The sequence below is a fragment of the Filicampus tigris genome, chromosome 9 (assembly GCF_054856515.1).
Source record: "Filicampus tigris isolate MCC_2025a chromosome 9, RoL_Ftig_1.0, whole genome shotgun sequence".
In the NCBI taxonomy this organism is placed as follows: Eukaryota; Metazoa; Chordata; class Actinopteri; order Syngnathiformes; family Syngnathidae; genus Filicampus; species Filicampus tigris.
Window position 1 is genome coordinate 12,145,653 of NC_141225.1, and position 20,652 is coordinate 12,166,304.

Here is a 20,652-nt window from a genome sequence, read left to right on the forward strand (position 1 = left end):
TTTGGTAGTTCCGAAACATTTTGGTGTGCTGGTGGCAACGTGGCCATTGTTTCCTTTTCACCTCTGAAATTCTTCCTTGCTCTCTTTCACCTCCTCCCCTCCATCTTTCAAACCCCAGTGTGGCTTCTTCAAGCGCAGCGAGAGGCGCCAACACTATGACACGGAGTACTACCGCGCCCATTTGGGCGTCCAGCCCTCGGAGGTGGAGAAGCAGGCCTCGGAACTGTAATGAGAACACATTTCAGTCGGGCCCGCTCTCTCCCCTCCTTCTCCCTCCCTCAAAGCGGTAAAGATGGCCGCCACACGGTTGCTGTTGCCTCGCGCCCGCTGGCGTTTTACGGCGGCCTGGTGTTCACATGGACGACATCAATTAAAAAACAAACAATAATGAAATTACAGCAGTGACACCACAAATGTGTAAGACCTCGTCACCTCTAAAATAGCATACTCTTTACTTTATGGTAAGCAAAATTTTGGAAACAGCTCTCAGTCTAATACACTGCTGCTTTACAACCACAGTAATACACTAGTTCAATAAATCACTTTGAGAAATTTGGAAATTAAATCTCATAGATTGTCTGAGGGTACACACGCCTGAGTTGTGTGCGGGCAGCGTGGGATCGATTCCCGCTCAGTGACAGTGTCTATGTGTGCCCTGCGACTGGCTGGCGACCAGTTCGGGGTGTAGTCTGCCTTCGCCCATTGACGGCTGGGATAGGCTCCAGCAACTCCCCGCGACCCTGTATAGGATAAGCGGTTTGGAAGATGACATGACATGACATGACATATTACTTCAACTGTATTGATTTCTTAATTAATTGTTTTGTATCATATATTAAAAAATGTAAAATGAATGATGGATAAATTAATTAATCCTCAACGTAATACATGGATCCGCATTTGAATTCACATTTGAATCCTTTTTAAAAATAGGTTTAGAGTAACTTTGCTAACTGTACAAAGGAGCATGACAATGTCAAAAACAAAAAGTAACACAGAGACAGACGAAAATGACAATTGTAGTCAAAAGTCCTGCAATAATTGGACAGTCGCTCATTAGGGGATGAATCTAATGCACAAAGTAAAACAACAACAACAACAAAAACGTTCTTTTAACATAGTGTATCAATGTGTCGCTATTGAATGTATTTCATCCTGTGAACACCACACGCCTGGCTTCAGCCGCGGGCTTTTGAGACACTTGCTATGCTGTGTGTTGCTGTGGACTGTCTGCACTTGTCACACACTTGCTTGGCTTGTCACGTGTCTTTGTGTGGCTACTACAATCAACAGGTGTTTGGAGTGTTTCCTAAGAGCACGTTGGCGTTGCGTTAGTGTGTAGGATAACAACACAGATTTACAAAGGCTGGGGATGCTTTTTGTGTTTGATGTGAATTTTAACTCTCAAGTATAATCACCCATATGTAAATGTGGGGCTTTAAAAGAACACTTTCAGAATTACATAACTGGTACACTGGCTTGCAATAAGATGACTCACAGCTCTCTCATTGCCCTGGTATACTCATCAAATACGTTTAGTGGGTTTTAACAAGAAGAGGATCAGCCAGGACACCTCTTTTTTGATGTTGTGTCCACTTTAATACTTAAGATGCAAATAATAATTGACACAGCTGTGTTCTCTTAGTCATCGGGACATACAGTACAGTCCTTCAAGTTTTAGGTTTTGCTAATAAGTGTAGAGAAATGAGCATAATAAACAGCCTTGTTTCTGGATGCTGCAGTGTTGTGCTCCACAATCTTCACTTTGCTGCAGCAGTCTGTTTTCTTGACATCACATTATTGTAACATAAGAAGATACACAGCTATAAATGACAAAAATAGACACACATGCTAATGCTAGCTTGCGCTGTTACTTTGCCTTACATCTGAATGCTGTTATATTGTACTGTAAATAAACACACATGCTAACAATACTGCAAATTGGACGCTGCAGTATTATATATACACTCAACAATCTTCACTTCTCTGCATTTTTTGTTTGTTTTTTTGCAGTCTGCAGTTTCCACAAAAATAAAATTTCATTTCCCTCTATTGTTGGTCAGTATGGCTTGTTCAGAATGGAACTTTCAAAATGGCGTGGAAAACCGTTTTCCCCAAACTGCCACTCAAAGAAATAACATGTCTACTAATTCAGTATGTTAATTGTGTGTATTTCTTCTTTCTTTCCTTTGTGACTGCATCCCCAGTGTGGTTTCTTTCAACGTGCCCACCTCAAAGACAAACTGCCTCAGTACCATGCGGTGAAGATCCCTCGCCAGGAGCGGCCGCAGTTCCAGACAGAGAAATCCGGCGTTCATAAAAAGGAATGGGCCACGCACTGGAGCGACGGGACTTCATAAATTTTTTTTTTTTTTTAAAACACACATACAAACACACCCTCAATCAACCACAACCAGCCCCCTCCTTCTGGGCGTGTCACTCATTTGGAACGCTGACAAACTGAAGCGGTGGCATGTGCACGTTGCTGAAGACTGGATCTTGAGTGACCGCGTTGAGTATTTGAAGCATATATACTGATTGTAAAACATGGTGGACTATGGCGAGGTAGCCTGTGACAAGGACTACTATGTTTGTTTGTTTTTTGCCTTAACTGCTGTAGCACTGACGACTCATATGGGCAATTTTCATATGATTATATTAGTTGTAGAGTCTGCATGGCAGACCTGTCGAAATGGCCGAAAATCTGTTCCCCAGAAAAGTGCTGTTTTTTTTGTTTTTTTTGTTGCTATTTTTGGGGGACCTTGGTGCTTGTGGAAGGTTTACCAGAACCTACAAGGGGGTCTGGCAGAAACTTGAAAAATGTGCGATTTATGGATAGGTACGTTCCAGACCTGACCAAGATCTCTGACATACTCCAGTTTCATCCCATATCCCCAAAAACACGCACATAAGGTATAATCACTTCATCTTATTGTTACATACACGTGATTACCCCTGCATAATGGAAAATAGTGACACTTCATGTTAAGAAGGACTTTGTTATTTTACAAAAATGCTTGTGGTCATCTGTAAAAAAAAAAAAAAAATGAAGAAAAATTTTACTGAAGCCAAAACTTAAAGAACAACTTGATTTAGCAAGAAATATGAAGTAGACAAATGTGCTTTTGACTGCAAAATGTGGCTGGTGTGATCTGGCCCCTGGGCCTTGAGTTTGACACATGGGCCCTCTTCAAATTCTAGTTGAGGAAATTTTCCTTTCTCATCCTATCCAAGCAAGATGACCTGGAAGTACCCAAGCGTTCGAAATCTACAAATGCTTAGGAAAGGTGCCTGGACCTTTAAGCCCCATTTAGCATAGGTTTCTCCTGACCAACCTTCACAAAAGAATGTTACCCACAAGTCTTTACAGGAGCAACATTTAAAGCAACAGGACACCAACGTAGTTGACAGATTGCGTGAAGACACTCAAGTTTTACACTCAAGACTTAAGAAAAAATGTTAAAAAAAAAACACTAGTTTAAAAAAATAGATACAGCTTTTTGGGGGGTTCGGGGGGTCACAAGGGGATAGTCAGTGAGGCCAAGACATATGCGTTCAAAGCAAAAGGAAAGGTGTGGTCAGATAGGAAAAATGGAGCCGAATTCAAGCAGTCTCGTTGTTTCCTATGTTGGACAGGAAGCACCTTTTCATCTCTCCTGATGACATAATCCAACAAAGGTGAAGGAAAGGTGGCCTAAAGGTGTTAGGGTCATGTACTCTAAACTGTCCATTGGTGTGAATGTGAGACTGAATACTTCTTTGTGTATGTGCCCTGGCAACCAATCCGGTCATCTGAGATAGGCTGCAATTAACCACAATCCTACTGAGAGCAAGCACTAGAGAAACGAAAGAATGGTAGACTTGATCACTTGATATATCTGGCCTATTGAAATGACATTTCGCTTCTGCCCGGATACAGCACCACCTGCTGGAGATGGTTGCTCACAGCAGCATTTGGCCCCAATGCAAGTGGATCGTACGTAGAGGGAGCTATCGCTTTACAAGGAATGATCAAAACAATATAAATTGCACTTTCACACTTGGCAGCGGTAATTAAATTACCCTCACAGTTTTTGTCAAGCATGTGTGCAGCAACATTTTCTATATATTGTTTCTTTTCTTATTTAACTTTTGGTCTATATGAATTTAAATATTTCACGCACAGTCATATTACATAGTAGAATTCATCGATGAATTCTCTCACTACTTGAGCTTCTTTATTTGAGACATTTCCAGACTTCGACTGTTTGCTGCTGATGACAATCGGTTCATTGTAAACGTGGAGACGTCAAAGAACACGTCCAGTTTTAATATTTTTTAACCGCAAAAGTCATAATGCGCCGTGCATTTCTGCATTTGTGGTTTCCTTTCTGATTTTCAATGAACAGTACCTGATGGCAAAAGATGGTGAGTTATTGCAACATGTAACGAGTTTTTTTCTGTCTTTTTTTTTTCCTCGTTATGTGAATCTTGGAACAGCTACAACAGAGATTGGAATATAATTCGCCATACGTTTTGAATATTCCGGATATGATTTTAAGAGGATATATTATGGAAAACGTGCTCTTTAAATGTTTGTATGGCAATTGTTTGGGTCTCTGGAGTCCATTCATCAAGTGTGAAATTAAACAACCAAGTCAATCTGCCCACTGCACTTTGTTGTTTAGCACAAGCGCCATCCATTTGCGGTGTGGACGCAGGGGGAAAGACCGATGACATCAATGCAAAACGGTAAGCAGAGCTGCACTAAATTTTGTGAAATACGCAGATTGCTCGGTTGAAGTTGGTGACGCGGTGGGGATGGGGCGTATTTCGATTTGACAATGTCTTCGCAGCAATGCGCCACATACAAAGGTCCTCATAGTAATTTTAAAAGTCATGATGTCATTGTCGGGGCACTTAATAGTGTCCAGCAGAGGGCGGACTACACCAAGCAAAATGAGAGCTGCAGTTCTGCTTCGGGTCATTTCTGGTGTTGATCGTGATGCCACTTGCAGGAAATGGCAATGATTCAGGCGGCATTTCCTGCGTTGCTCAACAACATTCTCCCTTACTTGGTATTTGTTTGTGAAATATGTATTGGAAATCAAACATGCACATGTTGAGTCTGCCCCTCTATTATGAGTGTCGTGATTAAACAGATCGTTTATTTGTTATTAGATAAGCATACCCCTAACTGAGAGTTTTAGTCAATTTTATGTTCATGTCTGAATAAACAATTATGTATAAACGTGTGTTTCATAATTTGAGATTGAGTGCCATCTGTGTGCCTTCATGTGTAGGAATCATGGGAAATGTCGTTCTACTAGCCTAATGCCGTAGTCACCGGTTGGACCCAAACTGAGCTTTTCTGTGAGTGGTGAATGGTGAGTGGATTGACTTGTTTAGAGCTGTTGAACTGTCAACCAAGATAGCATTTAGCATTAGCCAACGTAATAACACAACCATCGGTATCCAGGTTGACTACCAATATTCAAGTTTTGTAGTCTGAGTATCCCCTCCTCTTCTTCGGTCGAAGCAACCTCAATGTAGTTGCACGTCGAACAAAAGCAAGCGAGACACGCGCCACTACACGATAGTTCTTGTCTGGTCTGAACCTAGCATAATAGTGCTAAATCTATCAAATAAACATACGGTACAATAAGAATAAAATATTTATCCTACAATGCTTCACAAAAAAAAAAGAAAATCTTTTCAAATAGACCATTCAGTGATATCCCGCCTAATAATACGGTGCACCCAATGGTCCGAAAAATACGTTATTATTTTTATTTGGGACAGAGGGCTCTGATGCACCAGAGCCAGTTAGTATCAAAGTCAGATAGGCACACACTGAGGATCTGACTCAGATATTATAAAAAAATATTCCTGCACATTGATTTGAATCCGGGGCCTGTTGACCACAAATGCACACTTGACACTGTATGTGGTCCTTTTTACGCCGAAACGACAAGCAAACTGAACATGCAAATGAGTTTATGCATGATGTGATAAATTGAAGCCATTGAGAGCAAAATGTTTTTGGTTTTTTCCACAAATAGCACAGTTATGCATCCATTAATTATGAGCTAATAGTGTCTATTGTTCGTTTGTTGGCTTATATTTGTTGCTTGGGTTGCACTTCCCATTTGACCTGACTGGACTTTTCTAGTGGTGGAATGTTATGTAATCCAATCTGCAGTAAAATGTTATCCCAATGATCGCTATTAATATGTGAATTATTAATGTGTTTAACAAACAGGAACACGTTTAACTTCTCGAAGTGAAACGTAGCAACTATCGTAATCTTGTCGAGGCGCTGGAAAGCATCTTAACCAGCCACTACAACTTGCAATAGATAAGAGCTCTTTATTTATTGCGGTCGTTTGTCATTTTAGTGAGCCTTTTGTGTTTATTTTTTTTAGAAGAGACCTGAGCTTACCCTGAAGGGTTAACTCATGCAACAGAAACATCAATTACAGAAGTCCAAACGGGGTCTAAAATGGTTGCATTGGAGCCCTCCTAATCCATTTGATTATTTTGCTGAGATTGAACAGAATGAACATCAAGGGCTTTGCTCAAATTTGCTCATATTACGCCCGAGTTGTGGAACGTGTAAAGAATCGCTCCTTTCAGGATCCTCTAACATGTCGTTCCACGGAAAACATTTCTGCTGCTTGTCCTAATGAGCGTTTGGAAAGGTGGCGTTCGCGTTTTGTTGTGTTTATTCTTACTCGCATGCAACCCAATGCATGACTCTTATGTTCCTGTCCAGGCTTGTATTCATGTGGGGAGATTTCCTGTTTGCACAGTGCAGTGCTATGTACAGTGAGTCCGCGCTGCATGACAACGCAGTGAGGCGAATGGGTGGGTAGAACATTGGAGGGTGACTACAACTCTTCATTCTTCTCCCTGTGAGTCCACACATAGTCAGACTTAAAAGATGACATGGTAGGTTGCAAAGACATCACTAGTTAAGTAAATTAATGTCTCATGAAAGACTGGAAGTCCCCTCAAGGAATACAAATCTGCCTGGTTTTTTTTCATGATTTGTTAGGATTTTTGCAGAATAATGTAGTAGTGAGTTTGTGGCATGATTCCCACAGGCAGTTTCTCGGGAGTGTATGCGAAGCAGCCTGTTGGTCATAAAAGTCAAGAGAGTAAGAAAGAAAGGTCCTTCACACTGGAAATACTATGAGCTAACCATTTGACTTCATTACAACCATAAATTTTACCGTGCATTTGGGCCTCAAAGTGGCAGCAATCAAGGGTCCATTTCCATGATGTGTATTTTTACTTACAGTCTGTGGCAGTTCATTTGCACGACAAAGGCGTTTTTTTTTTCTTTGAAAGGGTAAACATGTACATGTCCAGTAAATGCAACATGAATTCTAATGACCCGTTTGAATAAGGCTTGGGCGGAGAAACATTTGCTGTGCATTTGCATAGTGTATAGCCAACCAACTACTGGCCAGGCTTGCATGACATGACAGAGAGTATTTATTTATTCATTTATTTATTTGTGGTTCTTGACAGCCTCTCATCCATAAGAGGAAACTTTCAAAAACACAAAGGAAAAAAAACCCTCCAGTTTGTACTAGATTCTCATCCAAAAGTACAAGTGAACCTCTTCAGCGTTAGGCAAGGAAGGTAGTTGGATAATCACCTGTTATCAATCATTATGTTAGTTCAAGGAATCTAATACAGAAGCTTGGATGCCTTTTTTTTTTTACCCTGTGTGTGATTTATACATTTTATCCAATGAATGTAAGTTCTAATTTGGCACACATGTTGTTGCAAGTCATTCATCCATGTTTGAGGAGTTTGTGGTAGCATGTCAAGGTGGTGAATTTGGTTGTAAATGTATTTATAGTTGCAATCTTTAAAGTTACATGACTGCCCAGTAGGTGGCGATTTAAATCAATATAATGTGGTTGACAACTGAGAAGAAGAGCTGCACACATAAGTGTGCCGTGAGGGACCAATCGGGGTGCCTTCTGAAATCATCTGGTTTATAATTATTTTCTATTCATCTCTCTCTCTCGCTCGCTCTCTCTCTCTCTCTCTCTCTCTGTCTCTCTCTCTGTCTGTCTGTCTCTCTCTTTCTCTCTCCTCTCTCTCTGTCTCTCTCTCTCTCTCTCCGTCTGTCTGTCTGTCTGTCTCTCTCTCTCTCTCTCTCTCTCTCTCTCTCTCTCTCTCTATATATATATATATATATATATATATATGTATTTATATATAACCATTGCTGCAAATGCTCTTGCTTAAGATGGCTATCCACCTGTTGCCATTCATACAACCCAATAAGTCATGTCTTCCTGCAATATCAGCTTTGTGTTCAATCAAACAGGGCCAGATTTCAAAATGCGTGAGTAAATTTACACATTTATGTTAGGTGGTGTGCCATGAGATTTTCCTGTATGTAAAAAAGAAATATCGTTGAGTGATACTGGAAACAGTCATAATAATGCAAGCACTTCCAAAAGTGAAGGCTGTAATAGTGTTTAGTTGCTGCAGCAGGACAGTCCAGTATTGCATTGACCGTATGTCGCCTCCTCTGTTTCAAACCCCCAAATTTCCAATCTGGCAACCCAGTGCGGCGGCGTGTCTCCCGGCGCTCGGGCACGTCTGAAACACGAAGCCCTGTAAGCCAACGCTGATAAATATCTCTTAGCACCTCTTAGGGTTTGTAATCTGCTCAAGCATGCAGACGGAGTGATGTCACTTGCTACAGTCACACCTGGAGGCACACGGATCAGTATCAAGCCAAATAGACCCCAATAACCCCCCTAAAATGTCTTATTCATGCCTGATTTGTGCACACAAGCCAGATGTGGCAGTAAAGACGCAATGTGATGCGCATGTCATAACAGCTACGTCTTGACTGGCAAGCGGAACAAAAAATGGGGAAACTCATGTGGTTTGATCGAATTTCTACTTCTCTTTTTTCACTTCCCCCACATTACTCTTTGTTTTGATGGTGTTATGTTTTTTTTTTTTTTTTTCGTAGAGCGTCACTCATGACCGCAGACTTTCTGAGGAACTGTGATAAGGCCAGGCAGTTACGTATCAGTGAAAGGTCATAACCTGGCTGACACGCAACTGTTATGACAAAGCTGACTTAAAGCGAAAGTCAACGCAAACATTTTTTTTTTCAAGAATATGTCCTATGCAAGCCCGCTAGTTGAAACAAGGCATTCTGATAAATATTGCATTTGTAGAATAAGTGTTAATCCACTTGTTTTTTAGCAGCAAAATGCACTAGTTTTTAGCCATCTCCGGGGGCGGCCATTTTGTCTTCTGTCAACTGAAAATGACATCACAACTGCTCACAACGACTAATCACGGCTCAGATTCAGCAAACGGGCTTCTGTGATTGGTCGTTGTTAGCAGTTGTGATGTCATTTTCAGTTGACAGAAGACAAAATGGCCGCCCCCGGAGATGGCTAAAAATTAGTGCATTTTGCTGCTTAATTTATATTCCACAAACGCAAAATTAATCAGAATGCTGTGTTTCAACTAGTGGGCCTGCTGGGAACATATTCTTGAAAAAAATATGTTTGGGTTGACTTCTGCTTTAACGGCTACGTGTCTGGACTTCGGCCGCTATGGTCTAGAAAAATTTAACAGGAACGCAATCAAAATACAGTAATAGAAAATGTCAATCAGAATCATGCAATACAGTCCACATTTACTCATTTGTTATTCCAGTCAATGACTAGATTATTTACTACAAAAAAGAACCAACTTGGAATTGTTCTTCCAATTCCGGTCCTCGAGGGCCGGAATCCTGCACGTTTTCTATGTCGCCCTGCTGCAAGACACCTGATTCAAATGATCACATAATCAGCAATCCCTCAAAAGTCACTCAGTAGCACCCCCTGAAAGGTTAGAAAGAAGACAACGGATCGCTGATGAGAACTGCAGTGTGATTTCGGAGAGGAGGACTGAAAATGCCTTTTGGCGGCTTCGTAGAGACAACGGGAGACACTCTTCTCCCCAGACTTGGCACCATTTGGCCGCTTCAAAGTTCCCCGTGTCCTTTGTTCCTTTATCAGGCGTACAAATTGTGTAGTCAACACAAACCTGATAACACTATTAGTGAGGCAGTGCCACAGGAAGGTTGCAGGCCATCCTGTTGTGTCAGAAGGAGAGCCACAAGGTGTCTTCAGTCTAATTTAGAGATGTGGCACTTGGTCACATGGTGAGGATTTAATGTTTTTAGTGAACAGCGAACAATTTTTTTAAAATGACTTAAATTAATTCAGATTTTAGAACAAGGAACCATTTATTTTAGTCAAAAACATGACGTCAACTGAAACACGACTAAATCTAATCTTAACAAAGTCCACAAAAATACAGATCAGCGATCGTTGAGTAGGCCCTCACTTTCCTCCACCTTTCCTTACGTCCCACATCCCCGTGTCACTGTGCAGAACAAATCCAGGCTGCAGCGTTGGCCTCCTTGGACAGTCCAGCCATGCAGATGTGGCGCAACGCTTTTGGAAAGGGTGATTTAAGAATAAAAGGTGCGGTGACATTTCTACAGCAGCCTCAGACAGAACGGCGGCCGAGTCGTAGCAGGGGAGCTGCACTCGGATCCGTGAGTGCTTTCGGAACCTCGTCTGTGTCCTCGCTGACCCAAACCTGAGCTGTGCCCTGATGTCTTCCCGTGCCAAAGCTAGCTAGCTTCTTGTTATAAGTCTGCCGTCTTGATTTGATTGGAGCATTGGAGCAACACTTTATGGGCCTATGTGGAGATGTTTTGCATTTAACACTCTGACGATATACATCACATCCCCAAGATTTTTATGTTGCTGTTTTTGGGAGGGTGGTTGAGACCTACAGTATAATTACCTTTGGAGCTATTGACCCTTCACAGTGTCCCAGAGGTTCCAGGGAAAACTTGGGGGAAAAAAAATTGAATGTAATAGTTGAAATTCCACCAGCTCGCTAACCTTTTCCAGCGGGAGGTTGCAGACTTTGGATTGAAATCCAGTCCAACTTGTGGAAAAGGGCTTGCTTGTATCGTGGAGACCATCTGAAGAAAATAATCAGGTTCTGTGAGGAGGCCAGAAACGGAGTCATACGGCAGATATTTTGAAGACTATGGAAAGCTACAAATTGAAATCCCCTCAGAACGATTATTATTTCCAAATTTCAATCCCCGGGAAGTATGCTAATAAACCCTGTGTGCCTTCATTGGAAGATATGTTCTCACAAGCAGTGCCATGGCATTATTCATTTTTCCAGGATCCCACAAATGAGAAGTCCAATATTCCGATTATGGTTAGGATGAGAAAACAAAACAGAAAAAAGCCTTGCCTATTTTGTTCTTTGACTGAGTTTGATGTTATTCCAAGTGTTAAAACATATAAAAAGAAAAATCCATATTGTAGATTTTAATCGTACATTCATAGTAGATATAGTGTATATACACACCCGTGTTCAAATGGAATTAAAAAAAAAAAAAAACTTAGATGATGTGGTTGCATTAGTGCACACCCTCTTATAATTGGGATTTGGCTGTGTTCAGAATTAACCAATCACATTCAAACTCATGTTAAACAGGAGTCAACACACACCTGCCACCTTTAAAGTGCCTTTAATTAACCCCAAATACATTTCAGATGTTCTAGTAGTCTTTCTCTGACATTGGACCACAAAAAAAATCTCCCAAACACATGTGAGAAAACTTTGTATGGTTCAATGAACTTTTTGGCTGTCGTTCCAAAAAGTTACGTTTGGCTCAAACGCAGCACTGCTCATCACCAAAAGAACATTTTGCGGCTGTTTTTCTCCAGGTGGAACAAGAAGGAATCATGAACGGTGTTAGCGCAAAACCTTCAGGCTTGTTTGCCATGAAAGCATGCAGAAAAAGAACATTTATTAGACCCCTGGAGTCGGCCTCCCTCCAATTCCTGAGCCACTAGATTTCGCAAGCCTGGATGAATGCCACCAGAGCAGAATATGAATGCGCATGAGGTAAGTTGGGTGCATATCGAATGTCATCTTAAATCATAAGCGCCGCACTTCATCTTCTCCTCATTTGTATCCCGGTGTTGCTGTGGACGGCTGGAATGTGTGTAGGAGGCTTTCAGAGGCATCGGATTGCCACCGCGGAGTTTGCTAACAAGGCCCGAGGCCGTCGGTCAGCATCAGTCGCATGGTTCACCTTTGTAAGGCTGCCAAGGTGGAAGGATGACCTCACTGTCCACGTCCATCACGGCGCAACACTCGTCACTGCTTTCTAACGGGAAAAAACACACACAACAACATACTTGTCAATTCCGCTATGCTCGTGAAAGTCGACCGAAGTTTGCAGTCGGAATCGCTAACGGACGGATTAGGGCCGAAATGGGCAAGACGTGATCGGTCTAACAAAAAGTTTTTAAAGAGTTTTAAAAAATGTTTTTCCCCCGCACAAAAATTGTTATACGGCGTACACAATTTGAAATGATCAAAAAAACGTATAAAATACGGGGAAAACGTATAAGTTGACAGGTATGCAACAACATTGCATGTTGACTTTTGCAATCCATCACTTATCAAATGTGTGTAGACATCAGGGTTTAGTATTTAACTACACCCAAGCGCCAAATAATGAATTTTAGAAAGTTTTTATGAGCGTGATTAACAATGTACTTTGAATGTAACCACACAATGAGGTGTGCTGTTTTCAATCAATGCCATGCGTGTCACACATGAGACGTCGACATCAAAACATCAAAATCTGTTCATACCGATATACTCAGTCTGAGACATTTTGGTGTAAAATGGATCCGCAACAAAAAATAAATAAATAACAGACAACCCAAAAAGGAGGGACTATAATTGAGTGGGCCATACACATATTCCGTTGTTCTTGTTATAACTGTTTTAGCTCTTTACAGTAGTAGTAAATTATTACAATGCAACAAAACTAACAAGTGAATATTGAATATTTAGTATTTTCTCAGTATTTTATGCTTCTCTACATTTCTATTTAATATGTTTGTGTCATATTTGTGTTTGCGTTTTGATTATATGTGTTATATTTGACAGTACATATCGTCACTGTCCTTTTTTTTCACATTTTTCTTATTTTTACGTGGATGGTGTTTCCGTATTACAGACATCGCATTAACGTGAAAATTAAACAAAATTCCCGAATTGGACATTTTTCACTGGACAGCGACGATATGTTTTTTCCCTTCATTTGAAAAGGCTAAAGTTGTGGCATCATGGTGAGGACTTGTTTTAGCAATAATTTTTAAATAGCGTTGACTAGACAGCCACAAATTGTCAATATTCTACCCATTACAACACAAGGATGCATACGAATAAGTGTATGAGCTCAGTGTTGTCATTCGACTTATCCCTCAGCATCCTCTTCGGGTGATAATGTAAGTGTGTGTGACTTCCACATATGAAGTGAAGGACATTGTTGCTCTGCCTCTAACCTAAAACCAAAAAGTACAACATCTTTCTCCATATGCATCATTTTCTACATTTGAATAACCCTCCGTTAGCATGTTAACACGATGCTGTTATTTGCCGACGTATTATTTCACTTGGTGATAATGGTGATAAATAGTCGGCGCCGAAGTGGAAAACAAGAACACCACTGTCACACACCTGCCCCACAGCCACACAAAGCCCCTCCCCTCCTTTTGTCCCCCGAAGCAGAACTAATCACAGCACTTACCTGTCGCCTGAGAGGTGACACCTGAGCCGGGTGTCGGGCCACTCACACTCTCGTGGGTGTGAGGCTGGCGACGCAAGAGGCTTAAACTTGAGTATTCGTCCACGTGTGCCATCTTCTTTACCCGTAACTTGAATGTAAACTTACCAGCTTGTCATTCTCATACATGATATTATGATGTATGTCGTTGTACTTGCAGGCCATTACATGAAGCACATCTGTAAGATCTCATCAGATCCAATACAAGAGCTGCATCCAAAAATATCTGCTATTTTAAAATAGATAATACTATTTTGTCTGATACTGTTAGAAATTTTGACATCATTCGCCAGTTGCCAGCCACCCAGCCGTCATCGCCAGTTGCCAAACAAAAACTGTGACTGCAATGTCAGTGTGTCACTCCATCATTATTTTATCTTTTAACGCTTTTGTTATAGCTAAATGATTTGTCACCACTATTAAGGACTATCAGATCTTTTTTTTTGGTACCGTCAGATCTTCTTGTTCTTGATCTTCTTTTTCTTCTTCTCCTTCTGCTTCTTCTTCATTGACGTCGGTGGTAGCCGATCGGCGTTGAGAACTTACTGCGCACATCCAAATTACAAAAGAAATCAAAACTAAAAATGCACAGTCAAATAAAGTAAAAAAATAACAGGCACACACAGTGTGGTGATTGGTGGAATAAACAATATGGGCCAATGTCATTGCGGTCTGTGGGACCGGTATTACGGTTTAACTGGCTTCTGGATTAATTGGCTCCCGATTCCAGCTGTGGCCATTTGGGCAATGTCGGTCCAGAGATTTTGTGTTTCCTGTCTGCAGATTTGTCACAAGTAAATCAAAATTGTTCACCTGCATATCTTCAATGAACACGTGATACAAAATGACTTGTTCACAACTATTCTTAGTTCTTAGATGTAAAGTGCTTTGTCACAGCCATAGTTGTTATGAAATGCGCTATATAAATAAAGTTGTACCGGTATTATATTGTATTCTGTCTAGTTAGTGTTTTTGTCCCCTGCAGGACCAACCACTCCTCATCTTGTAGCAGTTTTATATGCCCGCAGTCATCTTCAGTTACACTGAGTGATTGTGGGGGTTTTCGAGAAAAGAGTCACAAAGCTTTTATCCGCATACGACAGGTCCTGAGAGGTGCACTTAATTCAGCCTCACGGTATTTATTATTTAAGCCTGTCCACTTTGAGGATAAATCCGTAGATTTACATCCTTCCTTTCTGGCTGGGGAGCGTGAATGAACCGTCTCACTGTTGGAGACTGCCAGTTTTTTGTAAATTGCTTAAAAAAAAACACTTCGCTTGAGTGTGTGTTTGTAAAAACGAAGTCAGTTTGAGGGCAAAGTTCAAGGCAGAAAGAATTTTATTCTTTTGATGGATGACATCCAGCTCAGTGGGTGATCTTATTCCAGATTGTGGCCATACTTTGGTTCTTATGCCATATTGCCTCAGCTTCAAAAGACAAATACAGCCAGATTAGAAAGCAAAGCAATATTTTATAGGTTCATTTTAAGAGGATATCCCAGGAAAGGTATCTTTTTAAAGGACTGCTTGTCCCGCCGCGGTTCACCTCAGCAGGGAATGAAACACTGAGAGTCAGAGGTGAGCGCGGGTCAGCGAGGGGCCCTTGGTCGGGTGGGGTCGTCTGTCTGGAGGGACGCGAGGCAGCAGTGACAGGCAACTCAGAGACAGTGGAGCTCTGGTTTCAATTCGGGTTCCAGGCTTGGGCAAAAATGTTGCAGCTCAAACAACTGCTGCAGCGATGAAAGAGTCATTTGTGATGGTGCGAGTTCTCTGCATGCCTTAATGCACAAAGAGCCTTCAGGAGCTTGCACTTGTCGTTTTATTTATTTGAATCAACTGTTAATGTCAAGATTTTCCTGCATGGGATGTAAGAATGACTACGAATACCCATTACAGCCAGAAGCGAATGTGTTCCGGTAGATTTAAGCATGAAATCATACTGCAGGCAATGCTGATACAATGAATGCCCTTTTTTTTTTTGCAGGGAAAAAGTTGCCAGACCCAGCCGCAATGGGTGAAAATCCACAATATAGCAAAAAACATTTTCAATTAATTTAGTTTTATCCACTGAACATTGTCTTTATGTGTTTTACAGTTCTCCTAGTATCCAGTAAAGGGCTGAAAAGTGCATCGGCGAAGATATGACAGCAATTCAGAGGAACCTCGGTTTTTGCACCCAAAAAACAGTTGGGTTAAAAATAACACAATTTTGGGTCAAAAATGGACCGATCCACAACTTGGGTCAATTTGACCCAACTTTCTTGGTTGTTTTGTAGAAAACAAGCCCAAAAATTGGCTCTTTTGTACAAAAGAATGCAAGAAAGTTGGTCAAATTGGCCCACTTTGTGTATCGGTCCATTTTTGACCCCAAATTGTGTTGATTTAAACCCAACTGTTTTTAGAATGTGTGATTAATCCGTTCCTAAAAAATCTGACTCAAACCAAATGATATAAACTGCTATTTAAACATCAACTTTTCTTTCTTGTTGTGCTTCTCTCTTGCCATTTTTTAGGACTGACAGTCATACACATGGAACATAACCCACTTGTTGTCTCGCTAAAAGTGTTCTGCACACTCTAAAAGGAGTTGGGTTAAAAATAACACAATTTTGGGTCAAAAATGGACCAATCCACTACTTGGGTCAATTTGATCCAACATTCTGCAAAACATTCTACATTCTACAAAAACAACCCCAAATTGGGTAGTTTTCCATGAAACAAACCCACAAATTGGACGGTTTTGTATAAAACAACGAAAGAAAGTGGGTCAAATTGACCCGAATAGTGGAGCGGCCCATTTTTGTGTTATTTTTAATCCAACTGTTTTTACAATGCAGTTTCATGGATGGTGCACTTTGAAAACTTTTGCCACAGAGTGCATATCTTCTCCCAAGCTCTGGCGGTCCTGCGTCTGGCGCGTGGTCTAGACATGATCTCACCAGATAAAGTGGCAACACACGGCCTCAGCTGATTGGATTTTGGACTACTGCTTTATTGTTGGACATTTTGTGTGCCACTGGAAGCCAATGTGTGCGTAATAAGTTATTATTAGATCCTGCAGAAATGAAACCAGCAAACGTAATTCTCGCTTTTAGCTGTTATCTCGCTCCTCTCTCCGGGGTTTATAGAAGATATTAGCCGACCCCTTTTCAAGCAGCTACAGACGTGCAGCTGTTAAATATCAGTGATCAGACATGCGCTATCAAGAGATCACTTTACCACCACTCAGACGTCTGTCCTCACAGGTCTCGGTTCATTCCTATCAAGTAACAGCCTTCATAGCCGTCGTGGTGCAATGTTAACCGACGCAGTGCGGCCAGATGTTGATCAGCCAGACCATCATAAACATGCCCCGCCCCCTCACGATACCATAGTGAGGCTGAGTGATTTTGGAAAAAGTACTTTTGCACCTCTTTGCAGTTGTATTGCTTTAAAGCAGATGTTTCCCCTCCCCACTCACCTTTGGCTTTCCTCCATTACTCCTATCCTTTGTATTCTGGCAGAAATATGTCAACAAATATGGGAGGCCGGCCTTATCAGCTCAACAGTTGGATCTTTCGGAATAATATTCTTCTATGTGGAGTTCGGAGGATAACATCCCGTCTCACTTGCAATAACTGGATATTGAAAGAAGCGGAAGGGTACAAAAGGTTCAAAATATTCCGATTCAATACAGGGTTTATTATTGGCAATTAAACAACTGTACAAACCGTCTTATAATTTTAATTCGTCACTAAGTGGAAAAGTGAGTGGATAAGGGTGAAAACAGAATGTTCTCGAAACATTGGAAGTGCAACATAAAAGTAATTTGTATGATGCGGTACACGAGAGTTTAGTAATATTTGTACAAAAAGACATGCCGTGTTCTTTAATTAGCAGAAAACTCCCATTATAGGAAGGAGCCTGCTGCAGATCATGCTTTAACAGGTTTGCTTTGTGAAATTAGAGTATTTTTTTTCTTTTTTACATTGTTTTTTTTCTGCCCAAACTAAGCCACTTAAGTTAAAAAAAATGGCGTATTTTATGGAATTATGTCAGGTTTGTTTTTTCTTGCTGCTTGTGTTGCTACAATATTCCTGGTAAGGAGTGCTCTAAGCTTTCCAATGTAAGCTCTAACAGTAATATTAGTAGTTATAATTCAGTAGCATTTTGTACTCATGGTCATGCACTTAGATTTATTTATTTATTTATTTGTTTATTTTTTAACCTTTGTTTTCTGGCAGGCTATGTCGCTGAAGTATTAATTTATATAAATATTCTTAATTTAGTTTATTTTTTGTGCAAAAAATATTGGAGTTGTAATAAGCAGAGTGTGCATTTTGGGTGGTCTTATTAAATATCTTTGGCCAGTGTTTATGTACATACGTATGTATGCATTTATTCATTTATTTAATTATTGTGTGCACATGTTGCTACAATATTCATAGTGAGAAACATACTATGGCAGTAATTCCCATGATATGGTGGTATAATTAGAAGTATTTTCGTACAAAATGGCCTTCATGTCTCAATAGAAAATGGACATACTATTAAAATGTGTGCAAAATCTTCATTTTTTTTTTTTGCTGGCTTTATAGCTTATAATATCAACATATTATGATATGATTAGTACACGATACTGTACAACTACCAGCATCTTAACACATACTCCACAACCTGACCTTAACTAGGTGCCCTTTCACGCTTCCCCGATGCTTCTCTTCCCAAGCTTGTCCTTTCACTCTCTTATTGAATTAGCGGTGTTGGAGGGAGGGACCAAGGTCAACTCTACACTGGTTTCTTTGTTCAACCCTTGCTGAAATGCTGGCTATTTCCTGCCTTGCCAGGACGCTATGTATAGTAAGTCAGAGTGCCGAGTCGGCATAGCACCCACAAGGATTTTGTTATGCTCCGCTAAGCATGCCAGAAAATAGGTTTCCCTTTGACTCTTCAAAAAAATGGTGCACATTAAGTAAAGTATAACAGAAATATGAAATGTTACCTAGCGTTGGCCTGACTCTTCCCTGATATTTTTCTTATATCGTTTGCAATTAAAAACAATATATATCGCATTTGTCAAAACTGTCAGCATGATCTGACAGGAGTACATGATTTTAAATGATTGGTGAAAAACATCTTATCCGGCCCCACATTGTTCCACTAATTTGATCTTCAAGAATCTATTGTGCGAAAACAACCCAGTCAGAGACATAAGGCGTGACCGAGGAGGTGTCATTCATTTGCTGTACACTTGTGGGCACACTAATAGTGGGCAAACCTCCACAGACCTGCGCTGTCTTGTTAATTTGGGATTCAGGAGCTGTGCCAAATCTATGGTGAAATATGTGTATATGCAATGAAAAAAGTAGCAATTCAAACTAATTGAATTGACAATAAAAAGTCAAAGTGAAAATCAAAATTTGAAAAAAACCCATCTATTATAACCTTGCTGTCTATTTACTGTGGCACTCCCAATCGGAACATATTCGATAGCTATCTGAATTGTACCCACATTCGTGAAACGCCTGATTCCAATCTGAAGATATTTGATTATTGGAAGAGATTTGATTTCTCTGTACGCTGCAATTGTGCCACTTGGACCACGCAGTGTAAATATAACCTTAAGAGGAATACTTTAGACAGTGTTAGTCTGACGCACGCAGTAAGTCAACCCATTTTCTTTGTGATATGAGACCATGTTCACATGGTCACACATCTGCGGCACAAATAACAGGCTTTGGAAAAGAAAGAGATGGATTCAACAAAGGAAGAGATTTGCCTCACATGTGGTTCAATCTGTGGTCCGCCTGCGCTGTGCCAGCAGAGGGATGACGAGAACCTGATCCGAGGCCCTCAGTGCTCCACCGGGAGCTCCAGCGTGGACCTCCATTGTTTGCTTTGTAACTCAAGACGGAGACATCAGTCATGAATAGTGCTCACCGCTTGGTGAATAATCAGCCGTCGGCATCGATGGCTTGTGCCTCCTGTTGTTTTCCAGACGCTGTTTGTTAATTGTGGCGTTATCGAGTGCTCCGTCTTGTTTTGTCACGATAGTAACTTGGTGGTTTTTTACGGACATGTTGTCCTTACTTTTCATATATCATCACCTTTCATGGTATTGGCATCAACATTGCTCTATGTCTGTTTTCTACAGACATGAGAGCGAGCTAAGAAACCACTTCAGGCTATATTAAGCAGAGAGCGTATGAGTAATACACCAACTATTTTATAGAGGTATAAAAGCACTATGGAACTGATGAAAAAAACATCCTGTCTCTCCCCAGCCGTTTTTATCCAGCTCGTCAGCAAGAACGTATTCAACATTTATAAGGTTCATCTGTTGCAGTGATTACAAGCAGAAGTCCTCTTTGCTGTTTTGGAGACAGAAAGCCTAATATTTGATAAAGGCTCTCCAAATCCAGTTTTTCAGTTAGAGCTCAGTGACGTTATTAAAGCAGAAGTCAACCCAAACATATTTTTTTCAAGAATATGTTCTACGCAAGCCCACTAGTTGAAACAAGTGTTAATCCACCTGTTTTTGGCCATCTCTGGGGGCGGCCATTTTGTCTTCTGTCGACTGAAAATGACATCACAACTGCTCACAACGAGCAATCACGGCTGACCTGTTTTCTGAATTTGAGCTGTGATTGGTCGTTGTGAGCAGTTGTGATGTCATTTTCAGTCGACAGAAGACAAAATGGCCGCCCCCCGAAGTGAGAAAATGGCCGTCCCCAGAGATGGCTAAAAACAGGTGGATTAACACTTATTCCACAAACGCAATATTTATCAGAATGCCTTGTTTCAACTAGTAGACTTGCGCAGGACATATTCTTGAAAAAAAAAATTTTGCGTTGACTTCCGCTTTAATGAATTGATCGCTATGAATTTGCTCGATTGTGTGGAATTGATTGCACCTTGTAGTAATTGCAACAAAATGGAGGCACTGGTGAGTGAAAGGTGGATAAATCACCT

At 40.8% G+C, this 20,652-nt stretch overlaps 1 protein-coding gene and 1 long non-coding RNA gene across 7 annotated transcripts in view; both read left to right on the forward strand.

The window, feature by feature from the left end:
* Positions 1-4,641, forward strand: part of itga7 (integrin, alpha 7) — a 35,781-nt gene extending 31,140 nt beyond the window's left edge. For 3 of the 4 annotated variants that reach the window (XM_086041277.1, XM_086041275.1, XM_086041276.1), the window contains one exon: positions 2,208-4,641. In XM_086041277.1, the coding sequence (XP_085897403.1) occupies positions 2,208-2,360 (153 nt within the window). In that variant the 3' untranslated portion in view covers positions 2,361-4,641. Of the gene's footprint in view, positions 1-118; positions 287-2,207 lie in introns of all 4 variants that reach the window. The other variant, XR_015088177.1, reaches the window with a different exon arrangement.
* Positions 4,642-5,265: 624 nt separating this feature from the next.
* On the forward strand, positions 5,266-15,895 carry LOC147141958 (uncharacterized). 3 transcript variants are annotated; one of them, XR_015088181.1, is made up of 5 exons: positions 5,266-5,366; positions 6,755-6,893; positions 11,784-11,964; positions 15,686-15,715; positions 15,797-15,895. It is a non-coding gene; the product is annotated as an uncharacterized LOC147141958 (long non-coding RNA). The 3 variants fall into 3 exon arrangements; XR_015088183.1 differs by lacking the exon at positions 15,686-15,715 and having other exon boundaries at positions 15,797-15,893; XR_015088182.1 differs by lacking the exons at positions 15,686-15,715; positions 15,797-15,895 and adding an exon at positions 12,070-12,557.
* The last annotated feature ends 4,757 nt before the right edge of the window (positions 15,896-20,652 follow it).